The sequence below is a fragment of the Oratosquilla oratoria genome, chromosome 9, assembly GCF_046742065.1.
Source record: "Oratosquilla oratoria isolate Oo_2021 chromosome 9, ASM4674206v1, whole genome shotgun sequence".
Classification (NCBI taxonomy): Eukaryota; Metazoa; Arthropoda; class Malacostraca; order Stomatopoda; family Squillidae; genus Oratosquilla; species Oratosquilla oratoria.
In genome coordinates this window covers 25,910,792-25,933,909 of record NC_134785.1, presented here as the reverse complement: position 1 = coordinate 25,933,909, position 23,118 = coordinate 25,910,792, and the positions used below count along the sequence as shown (strand labels likewise).

The 23,118-nt window shown below is 39.1% G+C and overlaps 1 protein-coding gene across 1 annotated transcript; it reads right to left on the bottom strand.

Moving 5' to 3' along the window:
• Window positions 1-1,783: 1,783 nt before the first annotated feature.
• On the bottom strand, window positions 1,784-21,420 carry Cypl (peptidyl-prolyl cis-trans isomerase-like 1 Cypl). The gene is made up of 4 exons (XM_076190133.1): window positions 21,260-21,420; window positions 9,878-10,011; window positions 2,520-2,717; window positions 1,784-2,150 (listed from the first exon to the last, which is right to left on the bottom strand). The coding sequence occupies exons 1-4, from the start codon at window positions 21,310-21,312 to the stop codon at window positions 2,035-2,037; spliced, it is 501 nt and encodes a 166-aa protein (XP_076046248.1). The 5' UTR covers window positions 21,313-21,420; the 3' UTR covers window positions 1,784-2,034.
• Between the last annotated feature and the right edge of the window lie 1,698 nt (window positions 21,421-23,118).

The following is a 23,118-nucleotide window of genomic DNA, read 5'->3' as shown; positions in this document are numbered from 1 at the left end:
TGGGGTGAAGGGGGCTTTGGGGAAGAGGGGAATGTCTGTTGAGGAAGGACGAGAGAGGACGGAAGACAGAGGGGAGTGGAGAATGGTTGTATATGGATGATGTTGTGATTGCATGAGGAGGAATGGTGGGGGGGTGAGGTAGTATGTGTGACCAAATTTTGACACAGCCCGAAGGGATTTCTCCCCGTCCTCTCCTTATATGCAAGGGGGGACGGAGATGGGGGGTCGCCGATTAAATGAAGCAGCCTTGCTGTGGATGTGCTGTGTCTTGCGACACTGCTTCTGACCCAGGGCGGTGGGCAAGGTGCAGGGATGACCAGTCATCCAGGAGGTGCTCAGATGAGAGGGAGGGTGGGAGGGGTGTGGAGTGTATTTAGGGATGAAATGGGTGGGAGTGATTTTATGCCTTTCCCTTTTTGGCTACCTCCCTTGAAAGGGGGAAAAAGCCTTGGTGTATGTATGTAAAAGTAAGGTGATGAGATGTACATGGGGAGAAAATGGCAGCAGACTGGAAGTGAGCACTAAGGGTGAGAGACTGGAGGAAGTGGATAGTTTTAGATACTTGGGTGTGAATGTGGCAGGAAAGGGAGGAGTGGAGGTGGAGGTAGAATATAGATTGAGACAAGCGAATAAATGCCTTGGGGGATTAAAAAGTGTAATGAGAAATAGACATTTGGGGATTGATGCTAAGAGGAGATTGTATGAAGGAGTGATTATGCCAACAGTACTGTATGGGGCAGAAACATGGAACATAAGAGAGGAAGAGTTTGAATGTGTTTGAGATGAGGTGTCTGAGAAGTATGATAGGGGTTACTAGCCTGGATAGATTGAGAAATGAGGAGGTGAGGAGAACAGGGATGGAAAGGGAATTGGGAGATAGGGTTAATGAAAGAGTATTAGGATGGTTTGGACACATGGAAAGAACGAATGAAGAAAGATTAATAAAAGAGGTGTGAAAGGTAGAGGTGGAAGGAGTGAACATGAGGGGGCAACCTAGGGTGAGATGGATGGATGGGGTAAAAGGGGCACTGGAAAAGAGGGGAATGTCTGTTGAGAAAGGTTGGGAGAGGACAGAAGACAGGGGTGAATGGAGAATGGTTGCGTATGGCTGATGCTGTGATGTATGAGGGGAGTGGATGGAGGATGGAGGGTGAAGGAGTATATGTGAAAAATAAATTGATGCAGCCCAAAGGGATTTTTCCCCTTCTTTTCCTTTTCTGCATGAGGGGCAGAGAGGGGGAGTCATTGACTTAATGAAGCAACTTTGCTGTGGATGTGCTGTGTCTTGCGACACTGCTTCTGACCCAGGGCAACGGGCGAGATGCAGGGATGACCTGTCAGGAGGTGCTAAGATAAGAGAGAGGGAAGAGGGTGGATGGGAGTGGAGTTTGTTGGGCATGGAATGGGTGGGAGTGGTTTTTATGCCTTTAATTTTTTGGCTACCTCCCATGTAAGGGGGAAAAAGCCTTTGGTATATGTATGTATTATTTCTTTTACTGTCATCTTCAATGTGTGGGATAAAGGTCATATGAGTATTAAAACTGGGGCCAAGAATTTTTGGGTTCCTTTCCAAAAGAAGGGTTTGGCCATTTAATTTCATGGGTACTTTTTCAATTCATGGTCATCTGAAGTGAGCAATATTACTGATAATTTCTGGGGTAAAGCCTCTATTTCTGAGCCATTGCTCTAGTTTATCTGGGCAGGTTTGTAGTTTTTAGGTATAATCTATTATATTGTGACACATTATGAACTTTGTCATATTTTCATGATTCACAAACAAAAATAGCTCAAATCACTTTATTTAAGAAAATGTACTTCAGAATCCAATGCTGGTTTTATAGTCTTAAAAATGGTCAAACCTTCAGTTTCATACTTGTAATATGAGATGCCTGCTGTATCAAAATAGAGATCATCATGTGCAGTATACTTCCATCTTTCTAAAATGGAGTATTTCTAAAGATATTTGTTCATAAGTCATTATATGCAGAAATAATGGGCATTAAATTGATAAATGAAAAAAAGCACTGGAAAACATTAATTCATCTTGATGTAAGCTCTCTTTATCTTAATAGTATCCACTGGTCTATCATTGGCATCTGTTTCTACAAGACCCATTCTTTTTACAACCTGCATTCCTGAATGAGCTCGACCTGAAAGAAAAGGGAAAAAAAACAATAACTCTGTAATGTAATTCCTTACCTCTATTTAATCCCTTCAATACATGGTCCTCCCCACAGCTAAATAAAATTGTCTAGCATTACCCAGAAAAAAATTCAATTACATCAGAACAATGTGGTTAAACACAAACTAACCTTTAACATTTCTAGTCATAATACCACAATGGAACTATTAACTTCCTTTTCAGTATACAATTCAACCACCCAATATACTCCTCAGGTCCACTAGCCCCTCTGCCACCAAATGGGCACTATAGAGCTAAGGGAATACTTATAACATGCATATATTGTACTTCCACATATCAAATCACAAGATCAAGAGTTAACAGTAAAGCATCTTACCAAAAATTGCGTGTTTTCCATCAAGCCACTGTGTGGGTCCTAAAGAAATAAAGAATTGGGACCCATTGGTATTTGGTCCTGCATTGGCCATGGAGATCAAACCAGCACCACTATGCTTTAGATCTTCATGGATTTCATCAGCAAAATGTTTCCCATATATTGATGCCCCACCTCGCCCAGTACCTGTTGGGTCTCCTCCTGTGAAAGTAAGAATAAAACTGATGACACATCAATCCTGTATTCAATAAAACTAAAGAAACTAATTAATGAAACAGTATAAAAGGATTAACTTCTTTCTAAAACTCTATCTATATACCAAAGGCTTTATTCCTTTTATGTGGGAAGTAGCCAAGTACATACCCACTCCAACCCATTCCACTCCCATCCACCACCACTCAATTCTAAATACAAGGTTCAAACTTCAATCTAAATAAAATACAAATGTCACACCACACCATAGTGATTACCTCATTTTCAGTGACTGATTTAACAATATTTGATCAAAAGTTGGTGAGGCCTGCTGTTCAAACATGTTTCCCATAAACATAAGTTTCTATTAAAATTATGTGAAACTAAGAATTATTGTCTAGTTTTTTTTATGTTAAAGATTAAGTCTTTAAATTGTGTAACTTTACATGACAGCTAGAACTGCACACAAAGACAAAAAAAATACTTTTGAGTAAAAATTCTATCTTTACAGTACTACCTCTCATTAACAGATGTTAATTAGCTGTGTTTGTGGTGTTTTCGCTGTATTTTCAGTGTTTTTGGTGCAGTTGTTTAGTGCGTGCAATCACTATGCCCCCCAAAAACCACTCCAAATCAACGGATTATTCACATCAATGGACACCGTTACCCCCCTTTTAGTCTGTTAATGAGAGGTAGTACTGTATATCTCCATATAACATAGGCTTTTCCCCCTTATACAGGAGGTAGTCAATTCAAAAAGCATGCACCCACTCCCATTTCACTCCCATCCACCATCCTTGTTTCCCTCTCATCTTAGCTCCTCATGGATGAAGGGTCATCCCTGTTTCCTCCCCACTACCCTGGGTCAGAACCAATGCAGCAAGACACCAGACATCCACAGCAAGGTTGCTTCATTTAATTGACAACCCCACCTCTCCATCCCCTTGTGCAGAAAATATGGAAGATGGGGAGAAATCCCTTTGGGATACAAAAGGATTAAAGTAAAAATGACTAAATATCACATTCATTCAATTTGACATGACTTATAAATAACAATTACAATATTCTTTTATTTTACCTCTCCTGTGTGTGTGTGTGTGTGCACACGTGTAGTATTTAACTGATTGTAATCATATCACCGTTCTCTTTGATCTTTCAAAGTTGGCAGACCCAGTACTTTTAGTCTTTCCTTATATGGTTTATCTGCCAAGCTGGGGACCAATTTGGTTGCTGCCCTTTGTAGTCCCTCAATCTGTGTGGGAACCATACTACTTGCATATTCCAGTCTTGGATGTATAAGGGTTTTGATTATTTTTTCAAAATCTCCTGATCCACATAGTGGAATGCCACCTTAACCTACTACAGTAGTCCATATGCCTCTCCCACAATTCTGCTGATATGTCTGTCAGGTGACAGAATGTCTTTCTCCTCTTTTGCTTTTGCAATGGGTTCACTTCCCAAGAAATAGTTTAAGGATAGCCTTTTGCTGCTATTCCCTATTTCCATTACTTTGCATTTTTTGGTATTGAACTTCATTTCCCATTCTTGGCTCCGTGCAAAAACAGTGTGTGTGTGTGTGTATTTATTTACCTAGTTGAATCTTATGGGAAGGGGAGCTACGCTCTTGGTGTCCCGTCTTTGTATCTTGCAGTATCTAGTTTGCTCTTAAATTCATGTATGGTGTTTGCACACACTATGGTTTCATCCAATTTGTTCCAATCTTGGACATAGAAGGATTTCGAGGAGTTTTTTCATCATCTCATATGTGTGTGTATTTACCTAGTTGTATTTACCTCATTTTATCTTAAGAGAAGGGGAGCTACGCTCCTGGTGTCCTGTCTCTATCTCCCCATATCTAATTTCCTCTTAAATTCTTGTATTGTTTTTGTACACACTATTGTTTCATCTAGTATGTTCCATACATCTGCCACTCTGTGGGGAAAGCTGTTTTTTTCAGGTCTCTACTATAACTGTCCTTTTTGAGTTTCTTTCCATGTCCTCTTGCGTTTCTCTTATCCCAATTTAGTAAGTCGTCTTTATCAAGGATTTCTACACCTTTCATAATTCTATAGATGGTCAACAAGTCACATCTTTCTCTTCTTTGTTCCAGAGGTGAGTTCTAGTTTTGAAAAAATCCTTCTTCATATGACAGTTTTGATGGTGTTGGGGCCATCTCTGTAGTTGCTCTCTGGATTCTCTCAATTTTCTTTATATTCTTTTTAGTACTGGGTTACCATAGTCTCACTGGGTACTCCAGTTTGGGCCTTATAAATGTGACTAAAATTTCTTTACCATTTCTTCATCCATGTAAGTAAAAGCCACTTTTATTGATCTTAGCAAGTTATAGGTTTCGCTGACAATTTTGTTTATATGTTTGTCAAGGGACATATATTTTGTGATGATCACTCCCAGGTCTTTTTCAGATCCCACTTTCATTACTTCTTTTTCACCAATTTTATATTGTCCTGATATCCTTTTTATACTTTTTCCAAATTCCATTATGCTACATTTCTTTCTGTTGAAGTCCACTTCCCACTTCGGACTCCATTCCCAGACCCTGTTCAGATCTCCCTGTAGAGAGTCAGTCTGTTTCAGTACTCACTTTCTTTAACAATTTTGCATCATCTGCAAAGAAGCTCATGAAACATTCCACACCCTCGTCCATGTCATTCATATAGCAAACATTATTGGAGCCAATACTGATCCTTGTGGAACTCCACTAATTACCTCCTCCCAAGTAGAACTCTTATCTCTGAGCACTACCCTCATTTTTCTTCTGTGCAAAAAGTCCTCCATCCATTTTAGTAGTTTTCCTAGTATCGCTCTTATGGTTTCCAGTTTTCTTAATAGTTTTATATAAGGAGGTTTATCAAAAGCTTTTTGTAGATCTAGGAATGCACAATCAGCCCATCCATCCCTTCTTGTATTATGTCTAGTATTCTTGAGTAAAAACAGATCAAATTTCTGGTACATGATCTTCCATGACTAAATCCGAATTGTCTCAGATTTAGGATCTTGTTCTCCAGATGTTTTATCCATCTACTTTTTATAACTTTTTCACAAATTTTAGCTACCATGCTTGTGAGGGAAACAGTCTGTAATTTGTTGGGTCTTCCTTATTTCTTTTATAAATTGGTACAATATCAGCATTTTTCCAGTCTTCTGGTATTTTTCCTTTTTTTGAGTGAGCAACTTATTATGTTATATATTTTGTCTGTTAGTTCTTCTTTACATTCTTTTAATATCCAATTTGCTATTCCATCCAGGCCATGCAATTTCCTGACATCAAGGTTCATCATTCAATCAATTATTTCTTTTCATGTTACTCGTATTTCCCTCAAGGGGGGGGGGGTAATTTCTCTCTCTTCATCCCGATGTTGCATTTTTTTTTCTCTGGTGAAAATCGACTTGAAGTGTTTCTCCAACTTTCTTGGTTACTGTTTGTATTATTCCTTTTACTTCTTTTTTCAAAGCCTCATTTTTGTTAGTATCTTCATTTTTCATTCTTTTGTTCTCACTTTTGATTATGCTTAATTCCTTTTATAGATCATTAAGCTCCCTGTTTGTTTCAACATTTCTTCTTTTCAGCTCAATCACTTCTTTATACATTGCCCTGTATTCAGCTTTCAGATCTATAATTTCATTTATTAGTTCTGTAATCTCCTGATTTCTTAGAATATTTTTATACCTTGTTTCTCTTTCCAAATCTATACCTCTACCTAGTATTCCACTTTCTTTTGCAAACCCTTAAGATGCAATATTTTCATACCTTTGATTACTTCAGCATTTCCATGTTGCAACTCTTTTTTGGGATGACACCTAATGGTCATTCAACCCTGCTTACATCCAGTCTTCTTTTTGTTGGTTCACTATATTTTTTCTATCTTCTTCAGTTTTATTTACCTAGTTGTATTATACGGGAAGGGGAGCTATGCTCATTGTGATCCATCTTTGCATTTCTCAGCATTTAGTTTGTTCTATTCTTGTATGATTTTTGCACACACTATTGTTTCATCCAATTTGTTCCAGACATCCACCACTCTATGTGGATTTTTTTTTTTTCAGATCTCTTCTATAACTATCCTTTTTGAGCTTCTTTTCATGTTTTCTTGTTTTCCTTTTATCCTACTTTAATAAGTCTTCTCTGTCAAGGATTTCCATGCCTTTCATGATTCTGTAAATGGCCAACAGATCTCCTCTTTCTTTTATTTGTTCCAAGGTTAGTAGTTCCAGTTTAGACAACCTTTATTTGTATGTCAATTTTGAAAGTGTTGAGGCCATCTTTGTCATTGCTCTTTGGATTCTAACTTCTTTATATTCTTTTTTGTGTTTGGTGTTCATAGTGTCTCAGCATATTCCAATCATGGTGTTTGGTGTTCATAGTGTCTCAGCATATTCCAATCATGGTCTTATCAGTGTAACTAACACTTTTTTTTACCATTACTTCATCCAAGTAAATAAAAGCCACCTTTATTGACCTTAGTAAATTGTAGGTTCCTCCGACTATTTTGTTTATATGCTTGTCTGGTGACATGTCTGTTAATAATTACCCAATTGTATTTCCCTAATTGTAGTATACTGGAAAGGGGCAATGCTCATTGGGTCCCATCTTCTATTCTCTAGTTTTCTAACGTACCCCAAATTCATGTACAGTTCCTACTTAATCTATATGTTTGATTTACAAATATCATATCTACATTTGAACTTGTGTATTGTTTGAGCTTGGGCTATATCATCCTCTAAGCTATTCCACATATTTATACATTTTTATGGAAAACTGTATTTCTTCACATCCTTTTGACATATGGTCTTTCTTTATCTACCTCTATGACCTCTTAAAGCTCTCCCATCTTTAATCAGATATCTTTTATCAATGCAATCTATCCCCTTTAGTGACCAGAACACAGTAATTATGTCACCTCTTTCTATTCGATCTTTCAAAGTTGGTAGACACAGTACTTTTGGTCTTTCCTCATATGGTTTATCTGCCAGGCCGGGGACCAGTTTGGTTGCTGCCCTTTGTATTCTCTCAATCATGTTTATACCTTTCACTCTGTGCTTGGTAATAAAAGCAATGAAAGAAAAGCAGATGAAATTGCTATACCAAAGCAGACTGTTACGAGATGTACTGAGGAATTCTCTCATGTGTCTCAGCAACTGAAAGACTTTGTCCATTTTTGTACTCTCTTTTCATTAGCATTGGGTGAATCAACTGACATATGTGATGTAGCCCAGTTAAGCATATTTATACAAGGAATTGATGATAATTTCAGTGTCTTTGAAGAACTTCCCAGTCTCAAGTTACTTCATGAAAAAATAAGATGATCAGGCATATCTAACAGAATGAAATCATGCCTGGAAATTTTGCAACGATATGGAAGTGGTCTTTTAAAAACTCTCTGAGAGTGAGATTGGTCCCATCAGCCACCTCAAAACAATGCTCGAATAGCGCTTTAGTATAGAGCTTCTTAAGTTTGAGATGACCTGCTGGTCCATAGGCTGGAGTACAGGAGTGGTGTTGGGAGCTAGGAACTGGATCTTGATGAGTTGAAATTCATCAAGGAGGTCATCTTCTAGACCTGAAGGATGGGCTGGAATGTTGTCCATAACAAGCAAGAAATGAAGTGGCAAATTCATCTTAAGCAAATATTTTTTCATAGAAGGACCAAACACTTCATTGATCCAATCATTGAAAATGTCATGTGTCACCCAAGCCTTGCTGTTGGGCCTCCACATCACAGCCTGTTCTTCTGGACTTTACAATTTTTGAAGCTTTGTGGACTTTCTGAATGATAAACGAGCAGCAGTTTCACTTTCAAATCACCACTTGCATTGGTACAAAACAGTGGTGTGAGACAGTCTTTCATTGGCTTGTGGCTGAGTAATGACCTCTCCTCCAGCATTATATAGGTTTGATTTAGCATCTTCTTCCAGAAAAGATATGTCTGGTCACACTTAAAAACCTGCTGTGACAGGTAACCCTCAGAATCCATAAGGTTCCTTCACTGATGAAGTTCTTTGCTGCCTTTGTGTCAGAGCTTGCTGCTTTACCATGCCTCACAATGCTGTGGATGCTGCTGCTTCTTCTTCAAAACTTCTCAAACCACCCACAGCTTGGCTTGAATGCTTCTTTGTTACTGCTACTGGGATTTTCTTAATGAGGTCAGCAAAAATTACTTTCACCTTCTCACAAATGATGCTCTTGTTAATAGTGTCACCTTGCATTTACTTCTTGTTAATCCATATGAGAAGCAACCTTTCAACATCATCAAAAATATGTGGTCGTTGCATCGATATTGTCTCTCCCTTTGAAGCATCTATCTCCTTAATCTTGTCCTTGTTCTTGAGGATAGTGCAAATTGTTGATATAGTCCAATTGCATGTGCATGCTAGGTCAGCCACACTCACACCTCATTCTTGCTTCTCAATGATTTCACACTTCATTTCTACGGTGATTTGTCTTCTCTTATTCCTGTCTTCTTGCATTTTTTCCAGCAGGGACATTCTTGCAAGGGTTAAACTTTGCACTGAAAAAATCACAAATAATGTGTCTGAACACAAGTTTGGAAAATGTACGATCACAAATGACACTAAAATACTACCAAAACGAGTGCTAAAACAGACCGATAGCTGAGCTTCCTGGTAACATGAACAGAACATTCACTCCCTATACGTATGATGTGTCCAGCTGCCATTACTGGCTTCATACTCAACATATATGACAATCTATGACACATTATTTCATCACCAAGACACTTTTTTTCTATAATATTTTCATCAAAACTTTCAAGTTTTTGAGTTATGCATCCCCTTATAATTATGCATCCCCCACCCATTCCCCCTCATAGGGTCATAAGATAAAGACCTAAAATCTATAAATGATGAATACAAATTATGAACATGAAATAAGAGAGTCAAGAAATAAAAAATAAGGCCACCTGAGAGGGATACCTTTACCTTTGAGAGAGGGCAGCAACAAAACTCAGTACACTGAGAGTTTCCTTTCGCTTAACAAAACTCCCTCATAGCAGATGGAATATATACCTAGTTAAAGCATACAGCAAGAACGTTCATCATAACCATCCTTTTATAAACATATTCACATCCCTATCATGTACTAAAAATACTGTGCAATATATATATCACATCCAAACACAAATTCCAATTACCTTGAATCATGAAATCCCTGATAATTCGATGAAATTTGCACCCATTATAGTATCCTCTCCTTGCAAGCTCAGCAAAGTTACGGCAAGTATTTGGAGCATGCTTCCAATACATTTCTAAAGTTACATCTCCCATTCTGAAAAAAAATATATATGTATATACATCCTTTATTATTTTATGAATCATAATATATGAACAATCTACACACAGTAATCCCTCCAATATCCACAACACCCTTATCTGAACCTTGCCATTACTACATGATTTATGTTTATTCTATACCACTTTTATTCCTTCAGAACTGAAAAATTAGGTGCTGCAGTGTTCAGCTTACAAGCAGCTGCATCATACATCTAGCTGATGAAGAGAGGATGGAACCACTTCGTGATGATGGAGGCCAGTTATCAAAGCTCCACACACAGATAACAAATGAACACAGCATAACCCAACTCCTCAAGAAGGTGTGGCTCCGAGGGACCAGAACCTGGTCTCTGGACCATGCCAGAGTCACTTATTTCTCTCCCACACAACTTCCAACTATCTCCCTTTCCTATACCCCTATTTTCTTTTTCTTTTTTTCTTTTTTCAATTCTACATACTGTCAGTAGCACCTGTCCTGCTATATCTCCTTCTATCAACCAGCAACATATAAACCAACCCAGGCCCTTACATATGACCAACATGATATAAATCCATACACTATGCACATACATTCATCAAATGAACACATGTTCCACTATCAGTTCCACCTAACATTCACAAAGATCTTGAGCTGCAACCAAAACACAACAACACTTACACCCACAAACACATCAACACAAAACACAAGTTAAACATACTACCAATTAACATAATGAACCTAACACTCAAAACTGCTCCACTTTGAACACATGCACAACATACATATAGCACCAATTCAAGAAACAAAACTGGCACCACAAATAAAAATATCCTCATTCACCATTTCCACAGCAATAAAAGACAAGGGTACACAACAGTATATCTTTCCCCAACAAACCTAGAAATAACATACAAACACTCATGGATACTACAACTGAAATAATTACAATCCAAACACAAATAAAGAAAACAATCTATACAATCACAAACATATACAACTCACCTACTACATCACAAACAGACTCAAAATAGCTCCAACCAAATCTACAGCAACACTTCTCACCAACTGGACAAAAGAACACAAATACATACCTCATCTCTACATCAACAACACTCTAATACCACACACAAACACACCGAAAATTCTTGGTGTAACATACGATACATCCATGTCTTTCAAACAACACATCACAAACATAAAAAACAAATGCACACCCAGACTTAACGCACTTAAGTCAATCACTGGAACAACATTTGGACAAAACAAAGAAACTAATATAACAATATACAAACAATGTATACGCTCAGTGTTGAATTATGCGAGTCCTGCATGGGCTCCTAATCTCAGTGAGACACACCACAACGCCCTTCAAATCATACAAAACAAAGCCCTAAAAACAATTACAGGCTGCACAAATACAACACCTACAGACCATTTACACCATGAAACAAAAGTCCTCAAAGTCAAGGACCACCTCGACATGAGAGGCACACAAACACTTGCCGCAGCCACCACAAACACATCACACCTGCTACACTACATAGCAGAACACCCACACACACCAAGAAACATTAAAACAACACCCAAAGACCTTTATCACGCACAGATACTCTCTTCTCTTCCTCCACAACCACCAAATACCAGCCTCCGGAAACATATTCATAATCATATCACTCACCACTCCATTAACACACTGAAAGACAACACACTGCTGCATGCCAGACCCCCTGATATCCACCCTTCTGAATCCTCTCTCCCACGAAAGGACAGAGTCCACTTGGCCAGACTGCGGTGCGGTCACCACCCAGCACTTCTGAGCTACCAGAAGAGGCTGGATGACCGCGTTGTGAACAGCTGCCCAGGATGTAACACTTCACCCCATACCATACAACACATAATGGAAGACTGCATTATACACAATCATGCACGCAAACAACACAACATACACTCTATAAAGGATTTGTGGGAAAACCCAGTTTCGGCTATGGCATTCCTTGGGGAGACGGGACTGCTTGGACAGACAGTCTAGGGAACGACAACAACAACAACAACTACATTAACCCTAAGAGGCTTCATCTCTCGATTCCAACCACTTAACTCAATAATAAACCACAGTGCATGTCGTGAAAGGATTGTGGTACTTGCCCAGGTGACCGAACCCACTCCTGGGGATAGGTGCCAAAATCAGAAGCCATAATTCCAATCCCACCCATTCCACCCCCATTCACTAACACTCCCTCCATCCCTTTCATCTTAGCTCCTTCTTATTATCAATTATCAATTGTTATTATTACTATTATTATTATTATTATAATAATAATAATAATAATAATAATAATAATAATAATAATAACAATAATAATGATAATAATAATAATAACAACAATAATAATAATAATAAAATAATAAATGATAATAATAATACATATACATAAACATACATATACCAAAGGCTTTTTCCCCCTTACATGGGGGGGTAGCAAAAAAGAAAAAGGCATTGAAATCACTCCCACCCATTTCATTTCCCATATATTCCACTCCCCTCCCTCCCTCCTATCTTAGCACCTCCTGGATGACGGGTCATCCCTGCATCCTGTCCACTGCCCTGGGTTAGAAGCAGTGTCACAAGACACAGCACATCCACAGCAAGGATGCTTCATAAATTCAGCGACCCCCCTCTCCGTCCCCTCATGCAGAAAAGGAGAAGACGGGGAGAAATCCCTTCAGGCTGCGTCAATTTTTTTTTTCTCATACATACTTCCTCATCTATACACAACCCTTCTCCATTCACCCCTATCTTCTGCCCTCTCCCATCCTTCCTCTACAGACATTCCTCTCTTTTGTAAAGCCCCTTTCACCCCATCCATCCATCTCATCCTAGGATGCCCCCTCATATTCACTCCTTCCACCTCCGCCTTCCACACTTCTTTTACTAATCTTTCTTCACTCATTCTTTCCATGTGTCCAAACCATTCCAATACTCTTTCATCAACCCTATCTCCCAGCTCCCTTTCCACCCCTGTTCTCCTCCTCACCTCCTCATATCTCACTCTATCTAGCCTGGTAACCCCTATCATACTTCTCAGACATTTCATCTCAAACACATTCAAACTCCTTCTCTCTTCCTCTCTCATGTTCCATGTTTCTGCCCCGTACATTACTGTTGGCACAATCACTTCTTCATATAACCTCCTCTTAGCATCTGTTCCCAGATGTCTATTTATTATATCTATTAATCCACCAAGGCATTTACTCACTTCTCTCAATCTACATTCTACCTCCACCCTCACTCCTCCCTTTCCTGTCACATTCACACCCAATTATCTGAAACTATTCACTTCCTCCAGTTTCTCACCCTTAATGCTCACTTCCAGCCTACTGTCACTCTCTCCCCTTGTACATCTCATCACCTTACTTTTGCCCACATTTATCTTCAGCTTCCTTCTTTCACACACCTTCTCAAACTCTGTCACTAACTTCCTCAATCCCTCCTCTGATCCTGCTACAAGCGCAGTGTCGTCAGCAAACAACAGCTGATTCACCTCCCACTTTTCTCCATTTTCTTTAATCATCTCCAACCCCCTGGCCCACTACCCTTGCATTCACCTCTCGCACCACCCCATCCATGTAAAGATTGAACAGCCAGGGCGACATAACACACCCCTGACAAAGTCCCACTTATACCTCAAACCATTCACTCTCTCCATTTCTAATCCTAACGCAAGCTCTACTACTCTCGTAAAAACTCTTGACTGCTCTTAACAGCTTTCCTCATATCCCATATATCTGCAGTACCTCCCACAGTGCCTTCCTGTCTCCCCTGTCGTAAGCCTTTTCCAGATCCATAAAAGCCCAAAAAACATCCTTACCTTTTCCTATAGCTTTCTCATATATCTGTCTTACCACAAAAATCTGATCTATACATCCCCTACCTGTCCTAAAACCACACTGTTCCTCACCAATTACTGCCTCTGTTCCTCTCCTGATCCTCTCAATCAAGACCCTCCCATAAGCCTTCCCAACTACACTCAACAAGCTGATCCCTCTGTAACTACTACACTCACACTTGTCCCCCTTTCCTTTGTAAAGCAGAACTATACAGGCACTCCTCCAGTCCTCCAGTACTCTACCCTCTCTCAAACAAACATTAAATAGCCTCACCAGCCAGTCCACCATAACTGTACCTCCTTTCTTCAGACATTCTGCATGGCATCCATCCAACCCAGGTGCCTTACCTGCTCTCATCATCTTTACAGCTGCTTTCACTTCATCCTTCCCTATTTCTCCTCCATTTTCCTCACTCATCACTCATTTTCTTAGCGCTTCCCACTGCAACTACCTTTCCCTCCCTATACTCCTTCATCATCTTCATCATCATCATCATCATCATCATCATCATCATCATCATCATCATCATCATCATCATCATCATCATCATCATCATCATCATCATCATCATCATCATCATCATCATCATCATCATCATCATCATCATCATCATCATCATCATCATCATCATCATCATCATCATCATCATCATCATCATCATCATAATAATAATAATAATAATAATAATAATAATAATAATAATAATAATAATAATAATAATAATAATAATAATAAATAAATTAAAAAGAAAGTTCAACCTAACAGAATATGAAAAAGAACAAATATATACATACAAATACCAACAGCCTTTCCCCCTTACAAGGGAGGTAGCCAAAGTAAAAAACATAAATCCATTCCTACCCATTTCATTCCCACAAACTCCATTCCCATTCACCACCCCTCCCTCCCTCTTATCTTTGCTCCTCCTGAATGATGGGTCATCCCTGCATCTCACCCACTGCCCTGGGTCAGAAGCAATGTAGCAGGACAAAGCATATCCATAGCAAGGCCACTTCATTTAATCAGTGACCCCCCTCTCCATCCCCTCATGCAGAAAAAGAGAAGATGGGGAGAAATCACTTCGGGCTGCATCAAAATATCATTCACACATACTCCCTCACCCCCAATCCCCCACCCACTCCCTTTCATGCATCACAGCATCTTTCATACACCACTCTCCACTCACCTCTATCTCCTGTCTTTTCACTTCCTTCCTCAACAGACATTCCCCTCTTTCCTAATGCCCCTTTTACCCCATCCATCAATCTCATCCTTGGTTGCCCCTTCATGTTCACTCCTTCCACACCTCTTATACTAATCTTTCTTCATTATTCTTTCCATGTATCTACACTATTCCAATACTCTTTTATCAACCCTATCTACCAACTCCATTTTCACACGTGCTCTCCTGCTCATCTTGTTTCTCACTCTATTCAGCCTTGTAACCCCTACCATACTTTCTCAGACATTTCATCTCAAACACATTTAAATTCATCCTCCTGTATGTTCCATGTTTCTACCTGATACAGTGCTGTCTGCACAATCACTGACCTTCATACAATCTCCTCTTAGCATCAATTTCCAAATGTCTACTTTTCATTTACTTTTTAATCCCCCAAGACATCTACTTGCTTCTCTCAATTTTCATTCTACCTCTATCTCCACTCCTCTCTTTCCCACCACAGTTGCACCCAAGTATCTAAAACTATCCACTTCCTCCAATCTCTCTCCCTTAATACTCGCTTCCAATTTGCTGCCATCCTCTCCCCTTATAAATCTCATTGCCTTACTTTTACCCATATTTATCTTCAATTTCCTTCTTTTGCACACCTTCCCAAACTCCGTCACTAATTTCCTTAATCCCTCCTCTGATCCTGCTACAATCGCAGTGTCGTCAGCAAAACAACAACTAGCTTATCTCCCACTTTTCTCCATTTTCTTTAACCATTTTCAATCCCCGTCCCATTACCCTTGCGTCTACCTCTCACACCATCCCATCCATGTATAAATTGAACAGTCAAGGTGACATAACACATCCTTGATGAAGTCCTACCTTTACCTCAAACCACTCGCTTCCTCCATTTCTAATTTTAACACAGGCTCTACTACTCTTGTAAAAACTCTTGACTCTTCTTAAGAGCTTTCCTCCTATCCCACATATCTACAGTACCTCCCACAGTGCCTTCCTGTCTACCCTGTCATAAGCCTTTCCCAAATTCATAATAGCAAAAAAAAAAAAAAAAAAAAAAAAAAAAAAAAATCCTTACGTTTACATAAAGCCTTCTCATATATCTGCTTTATCACAAAAATCTGATCCACACAATCCCATACCTTTCCTAAACCAACACTGCTCCTCACCAATTACTCCCTCTGTTCCTCTCCTAATCCTCTCAATCAAAATCCTCCCATATGCCTTCCCAACTACACTCAACAAACAGATCCCTCTGAAGCTACTACATTCACACTTGTCTCCTTTTCCCTTGTAAAGTGGAACTATACAGGCACTCCTTCAGTCCTCCAGCACTTTACCCTCTTTTAGACAAACATTAAACAGTCCCATCAGCCAGTCCACTATCACTGTACCTCCCTTTTTTGACATTCTGCATCACACCCATCTAACCAGGGTGCCTTACCTGCTCTCATCATTTTAATAACTGCTTTCACCTCATCTTTCCTTATTTCTCCTCCACGTTCCTCATTCATCACTGTCATTTTCTTAGCGCTTCCCACTGCAACTACCTTTCTCTCCCTAACCTCCTTCACATTTAGCAACTCCCTAAAATACTCTGCCAATCTTCCTCTTAATGCTGTCTCTTCCATTATCATCTCTTCAACTGGACCTTTTACCTTTTCTTCTCTACTTGATTCGCCTCCTCTTCCACTCTTAATTTTCTTCCAAAACATCTTTTTATTACTTTCAAAATTTTCTGTCATTCTCTTACCCGATTTCACATTTGCTCTCCTCTTTGCCTCTTTTATCTATGCTTTACTTCTCTTTTCTTTGTACCTCTCATATGAGTCTCTCATCCTACTTTGTATCCAATCTGTGAATGCTTGTTTCTTCTCTTCTACAACCCTCTTTGCTTCATCATCTCACCACTCACTACCTTTCCTTCTATTTCTTCCCATCCTCTTTGTTCCACACACCATCTTTGTACATCTTGTGACTCCCTCCTTGAAACATTCCTCCTCCACTCATAGTTCTACTCTATCCTTCAGTTCCTCCCACTCTTCTCTCAGCTTCTTCTTGTACTCCTTCTCTTCTTTCTCATTCAAGCAATTTACTCTAAGCACTTCTCTACTTTCTGTCCTTTTCTTCTTTCTCCATTTATCCTCCACTCTCAACTTACCTTCCACCAAAAAATGATCCAATATTCCCCACTCTCTTCCCTAAAAACATGTACATTCCAAACTCTTCCTACTCTTCTCCTGGTTGCCATTATAAAGTCCATTAAAGTCCTATATCCACTTCCATACGGTGACACCTACGCAGGCGTCATGAGGAGCAAGGGGGTACGCGATGATGCCGACGTCGGTGTCTTGATTATATTTATTGTAGTCGTACCTGCGTGACCATCATTCTCTCTAAACTGGCTTCATCATATTTTCTGTGGTTATCAAAATTCACAGGTGAAAGAGAACGAGCGATTGAGCAGTGACTTTATTTTTTATAATGCAATTATTATGACGCAACATTGCACGTCGGGCAGCTAATGCTGCCAGACATGCGATGTGCCCCGGAGTAAAAAGGTTAAACCACTCTTCCATCCACCACCCTCTCGCATGTATACTTATGCTTGACTTTCTTCCTAAACACTGTATTTGCTATCAACTCTCTCTCTAGACACATCATCATCATCTCTCCACTACGATTTTTTCCTAGAACTCCACACTTCCCAACCATTCCATCTATTGGTTCATCTCCTACCCTAACATTGAGATCTCCCGATACCACACTGACATTTCTCCCTAAACCCTCTATGCACTCATTTAAATCTGTCCAAAAATGCCTCCTTTTCCTCTGCACTCTTATCACTACCAGGCCCATATGCACTTACAAAAACCCACATCTCCCTTCCCAGTTTCACCTTTATCCACATTAACCTTGAAGAAACCTCCTTCCACTCCACATGTTTACCTACCTCTTCACTTACTAGTATAGACCCCTTCTCTTCCTTGTCCTCTCTTCACTCCTTACACCCTCCCAACTACACTCCCAAACTCACAAATTCCCCTCTCCCTTTCAACTTAGTTCACTCAATGCCAATACATCCATCTTTCTTCTCACAAACATATTACCTATCTCTTCCCTTTTACCCTCATCTGTACCACATCCATGCACATTAAAAGACCCAAACCTTAGGGTTCCGGTTGGAAAACTCCTACAAGACCCTATGCCTTTGCTTTTTTTTTTTAGGAATGTTCCCTTTGGGGGTACAGAGAGTGGGAAGCCTAGTCCTATCCCCTTCCCTTTTTTGTCATCTTTTATGACAAGTGGAAACGCTCAGTGGCTGTATTCTTTCTCCCCTAACACAGGGTTTGGCAAAAAAGGAAATGAGTATTCAAAAGAAGTAGTACAAGAGAGTATTAAGAGTAGGGGGACAGCATAACGGTGAGACAGTTGCAGTATAATAAAGTAGCATCATTTCTCTATGAATAGAGATTTCCTCTATCACTGACAAAATGATGTGGCTCTGGTCTATAGGGGCACGCCATATAGACCCTAAAGTTTCAGCTGCATGCTACTGAGCAGCTTTTAACCCCACAATAACATGGAATACAATTTAAAAAACAAAACAAAAAAAAAACAAGTCTAATAAACAGCAAAAAAGAAAACGGAGGAAAATTAACCAAGAAAATATACAGAAAAACATATAATGGAAAAATATATATGGATGGAAAGACCATCAACAATTCAAAATCAAATCCTGGCCCCCCTACCATGCAGCAGTTGGTGCAACTCATCACCAAAACAGCCATGTTACATCACCAACAAGAAGTTCTCTATAGCAAACTTCAAACCCACAACATCAGAAAACAGGAAAATAACACTGTGTAACATGATTTTTGTCTTTAACAAGCAAGTGTCATTTCCAACTCTTTTTGTTGCAAAACAATAGTAAATGTCCATTATTCCTGTCAAACTTTGCTTTTGTGTCTTTTAGAATTATGTTTTACCCAAAAAAGCTAAATGTTGCCATTTTCACCATTTTTTGGTGAAACTAATCTTTAGGAATAAAGATTAACAGTTTTTCTTGATTTGCATGACTACTACAAATCACTTTTATGTATGATCCCCCAAATGTAGTCCCATCATGTTTTCATTGAAGGATCATATAAAGGATTACAAAGGAGGAGCATGGTGACAGGAGACCTTTTGGTCCATAACTAAATTGGATGCAAAAAAAATATATATATATATATAATAATGATAAATAAATAAATAAATAAATAAACATATAAAAGTTAAAATACATCAACATAATATACGTTTTTCTTTATGGATATCGATAACAAAAAATTTGCTAAAAGCAATACACTAGCAACAACTCAGACATCGGTGAGCTATGAGATGCCATGTTTGCTTTTGTTTGTTGTCGAAGACAAACTAACAGAAGTCTAATAAATTAGTCTAGTCTAACCTAACCTCCTACGGACTATGCATTTAACATCATTAGAGGTCTTCAGATTAGATTAATTTAACTGACTTCCACTAGTTTATCTTCCACTACAAACAAAAACAATGTCCTAGCTGTTAACAGTTTATCAATTTTAGCAATTTTTTTTATTAATTTCCACAAAAAAAGGTGAATTTTTAGAAAAGCAAACCTATGCGATATAGCAATAGAGAATTAATTATCAATTTTGTAAATTATAATACATCAACATAATATGCGATTTTCTTGGCAGAAATCAATAACAAAAAAGTTGCTAAAATAGATTTATCAATGAACAAAGTCACGGCAATTGAATAATACATCATGTTTGTTTTGATAGATGCCAAGGTCGATGAAATGAAAGGATGATAAATTCATCTAGTCTAACCTAACCTACCTACCTAACCTAACCTATGTAACCTAACCAATATTTAATAATTTGGTAACTCAAATTCTAAAGATCTTCCAGGTCATCGTCACAGATGCTGACGGCCTGATTATTATCATACCTCGGACAGTTAACAGACAACAGCAGAAACCCGTGTTCTCTCAAAAAGTCCAAGGAAGCCCTATTGTCTTTGCAACAGCGCTTAATGACATCACATGGAGTTGGAGAACACCTGGTCCACAACATGAAAGCCATCGTCTAACTGACAGTGACTGGAATGGACAGGCAACAACATGGCATCTGGACTGTGTCTTAGTGGCTTTGTTCATTAGTAGATTTGCTTGTAGCAAGGTTTTTTGATATTTATTTCTGCCAAGAAAATTGCATATTATGTTCATGGATTATAATTTATAAAATTTATATTTAGTTTTCTAATGCTCTATCACAAAGGTGTGCACAACTAAAATAATACAAAAAACAGATATTTCATTTATAAATCTTAATCTACTAAATTAATATTTAATTTTTCATTGATATATCACTTAGGTGTGCATTTCTGGAGTAATACCTAGAATTTCATTCTGCTGCCGATTTTAATGTGTTTTCTTTTTTACTTCCACTGGTCTTTGATGTATGGGTTGACAATAATCAAAAGTGATGCCAGGCCTTTATCTTACCCAAACAAGTTCAGAAAAACACATTTAACATGATAACCAGATCTGGCAGCAGCAGTGAATTACCACAACTGTGAGGAAGAACCTGAAGACATCACAAATAACAGTAACCTGTTCTAAATTACCAAAAACTCTAGTTATGACAACAGATTACAGATACAATAACAATAATGCTAGACAAAACTTCCTATCCATGCAGGATCATGAGACATCAGATGATCAGGGAAAAAATATAGATGTGATTGTCACATCATTGTGTAACCTGTAGGTGCAAAAATGAACAAAATCTTGTTCATTTTGTACTGTACTGCCCAGGTTAGCAAGATGAGTACCTGACAACTGCATATTTTTTGGGATGTGAAGAGCTGGTGATTGAATATTTTTATCTCAAGTCTTGAGATAAAAAGTTCATCTTGAGTCAAGATGAAAATTTTGAAAAGAATGAAAACTTACTGTCAAAGAAGATGTAAAATACTGAGAGGAAGCTATATTCAAGCGTACGGTAAGAAAATGCATGTAAAAACGTGTGCATTTCGCCATTTGGAAACGTTATTCATATTGAACATTCAACATCACTCATAATCAGACCTAGCCTGCGACAAAACACAACCTCATAGCTAAACTAATTGATTATAACCTTCCATAAATATACATACGATGTCTCCAACACCACGAAAGGTGGCTGCCATGATTTATCAGGTATAGACATGGTGATGATTATTTGTTTAGTGCTTCGTTAAGCAACCATATACACAATTCCCTTCCTTTACTGTTTACATTATGGCTTCCAGCTCAAGTTTCGTCATTGGTCTGTTGGTGTTTACATAATAGAACACACGGACATGGTGATTGATGTAATAGAATTGATGGTACGTTGCGAAGGTATATCTATGTATAGTTGTCATGTGAATGATAATCTTATATTTAAGAGAGTTGTACGACATAGTATTTAGATGATTTCAGTAGTGTCCCCCCTCTCTCTTTCATATCGACTAATAATAAAAATTAAACCATTTCAAAGGTGACACATTTTAAAAATGTTACATGTCTTGGAGAGGGGGGTCTGTAAGTCCTCCGAGGTCATAAGTTCTCCGAGGCAGTAGTCAGTACGCCTTTCGAGGCTGGAAGTTCTCCGAGGGTGCAAGTTCTCCGAGGGTGCAAGTCCTCCGAGGGTGCAAGTCCTCCGAGGGTGCAAATCCTCCGAGGGTGCAAGTCCTACGAGGGTGCCAGTCCTCCGAGGGTGCCAGTCCTCCGAGGGTGCAAGTCTTCCGAGGGTGCAAGTCCTCCGAGGGTGCAAGTCCTCCGAGGGTGCAAGTCCTCCGAGGGTGCAAGTCCTCCGAGGGTGCAAGTCCTCCGAGGGTGCAAGTCCTCCGAGGGTGCAAGTCCTCCGAGGGTGCAAGTCCTCCGAGGGTGCAAGTCCTCCGAGGGTGCAAGTCCTCCGAGGGTGCAAGTCCTCCGAAGTTCTAAGCCCTTCAAGGCTGCAAGACCTCCGAGGTCGTAAGTCCTACGAGGGTGCAAGTCCTACGAGGTTGTAAATCCTCCAAGGTAAAGTCCTCCAAGGTAATAAGTCCTCCAAGGTAACAAGTCCTCCAAGGTAACAAGTCCTCCAAGGTAACAAGTCCTCCAAGGTAACAAGTCCTCAAAGGTCGCAAGTCCTCAGTGGTCGCAAGTCCTCAGTGGTCGCCATGTTCCCTTGAACTGACCAGGAAAAAATGTCCCTTGGGTTCGGCCTCGGCCTCGGGGCGGAACCCCAAAACGGAATCCCCAGCACGGGATTAGAGCGCGGAGCGCTGCGGCCGTAGGCCGCTGTTTGCGCAGCCAAGCCCCCGGTGAAGCCGAGAAGGGCGAAGCCCACGGCTTGTGTATATATATATATATATATATTATATATATATATATATATATATATATATATATATGTATATATATATATATATATATATATATATATATATATATATACATATGTATGTATTTCTACAAATACTTTCCCGCGTTTGTATACTTCCAATTGTACTATTATAGTGGAGATGGGTTGAACGCAAAAAAATTCATGTATGTGTATGTAACTCGAGCATACAAATATATAAAAAAGTGCGCTCAATTTATATATCTCTTGATAGCCTAGTTGGTAAGTCACTGCCGCACTTGTCATGAGGATGCTGGGGTTCGAGTCCTTGGCAGTACCACATTTCAATTTCTGCTTGTCGTCCTTGATGGCTTAGAATGAAAATGCACTGTGGTTGTTAAAATGTACATATATATATATATATATATATATATATATATATATATATATATATATATGTATGTGTGTGTGTGTATTTACCTAGTTGTATTTTACGGGAAGGGGAGCTATGCTCGTGTGGTCCCGTCTTCATATCTCATTTTATCTAAACCATTTTTAAATTCATGTATTGTTTTTGCACACACCACTTTCTCATCTAACTTGTTCCAACTGTCTATTACTCTGTGAGGAAAGCTGTTCTTTTTCACATCTCTTCTATAGCTGTCT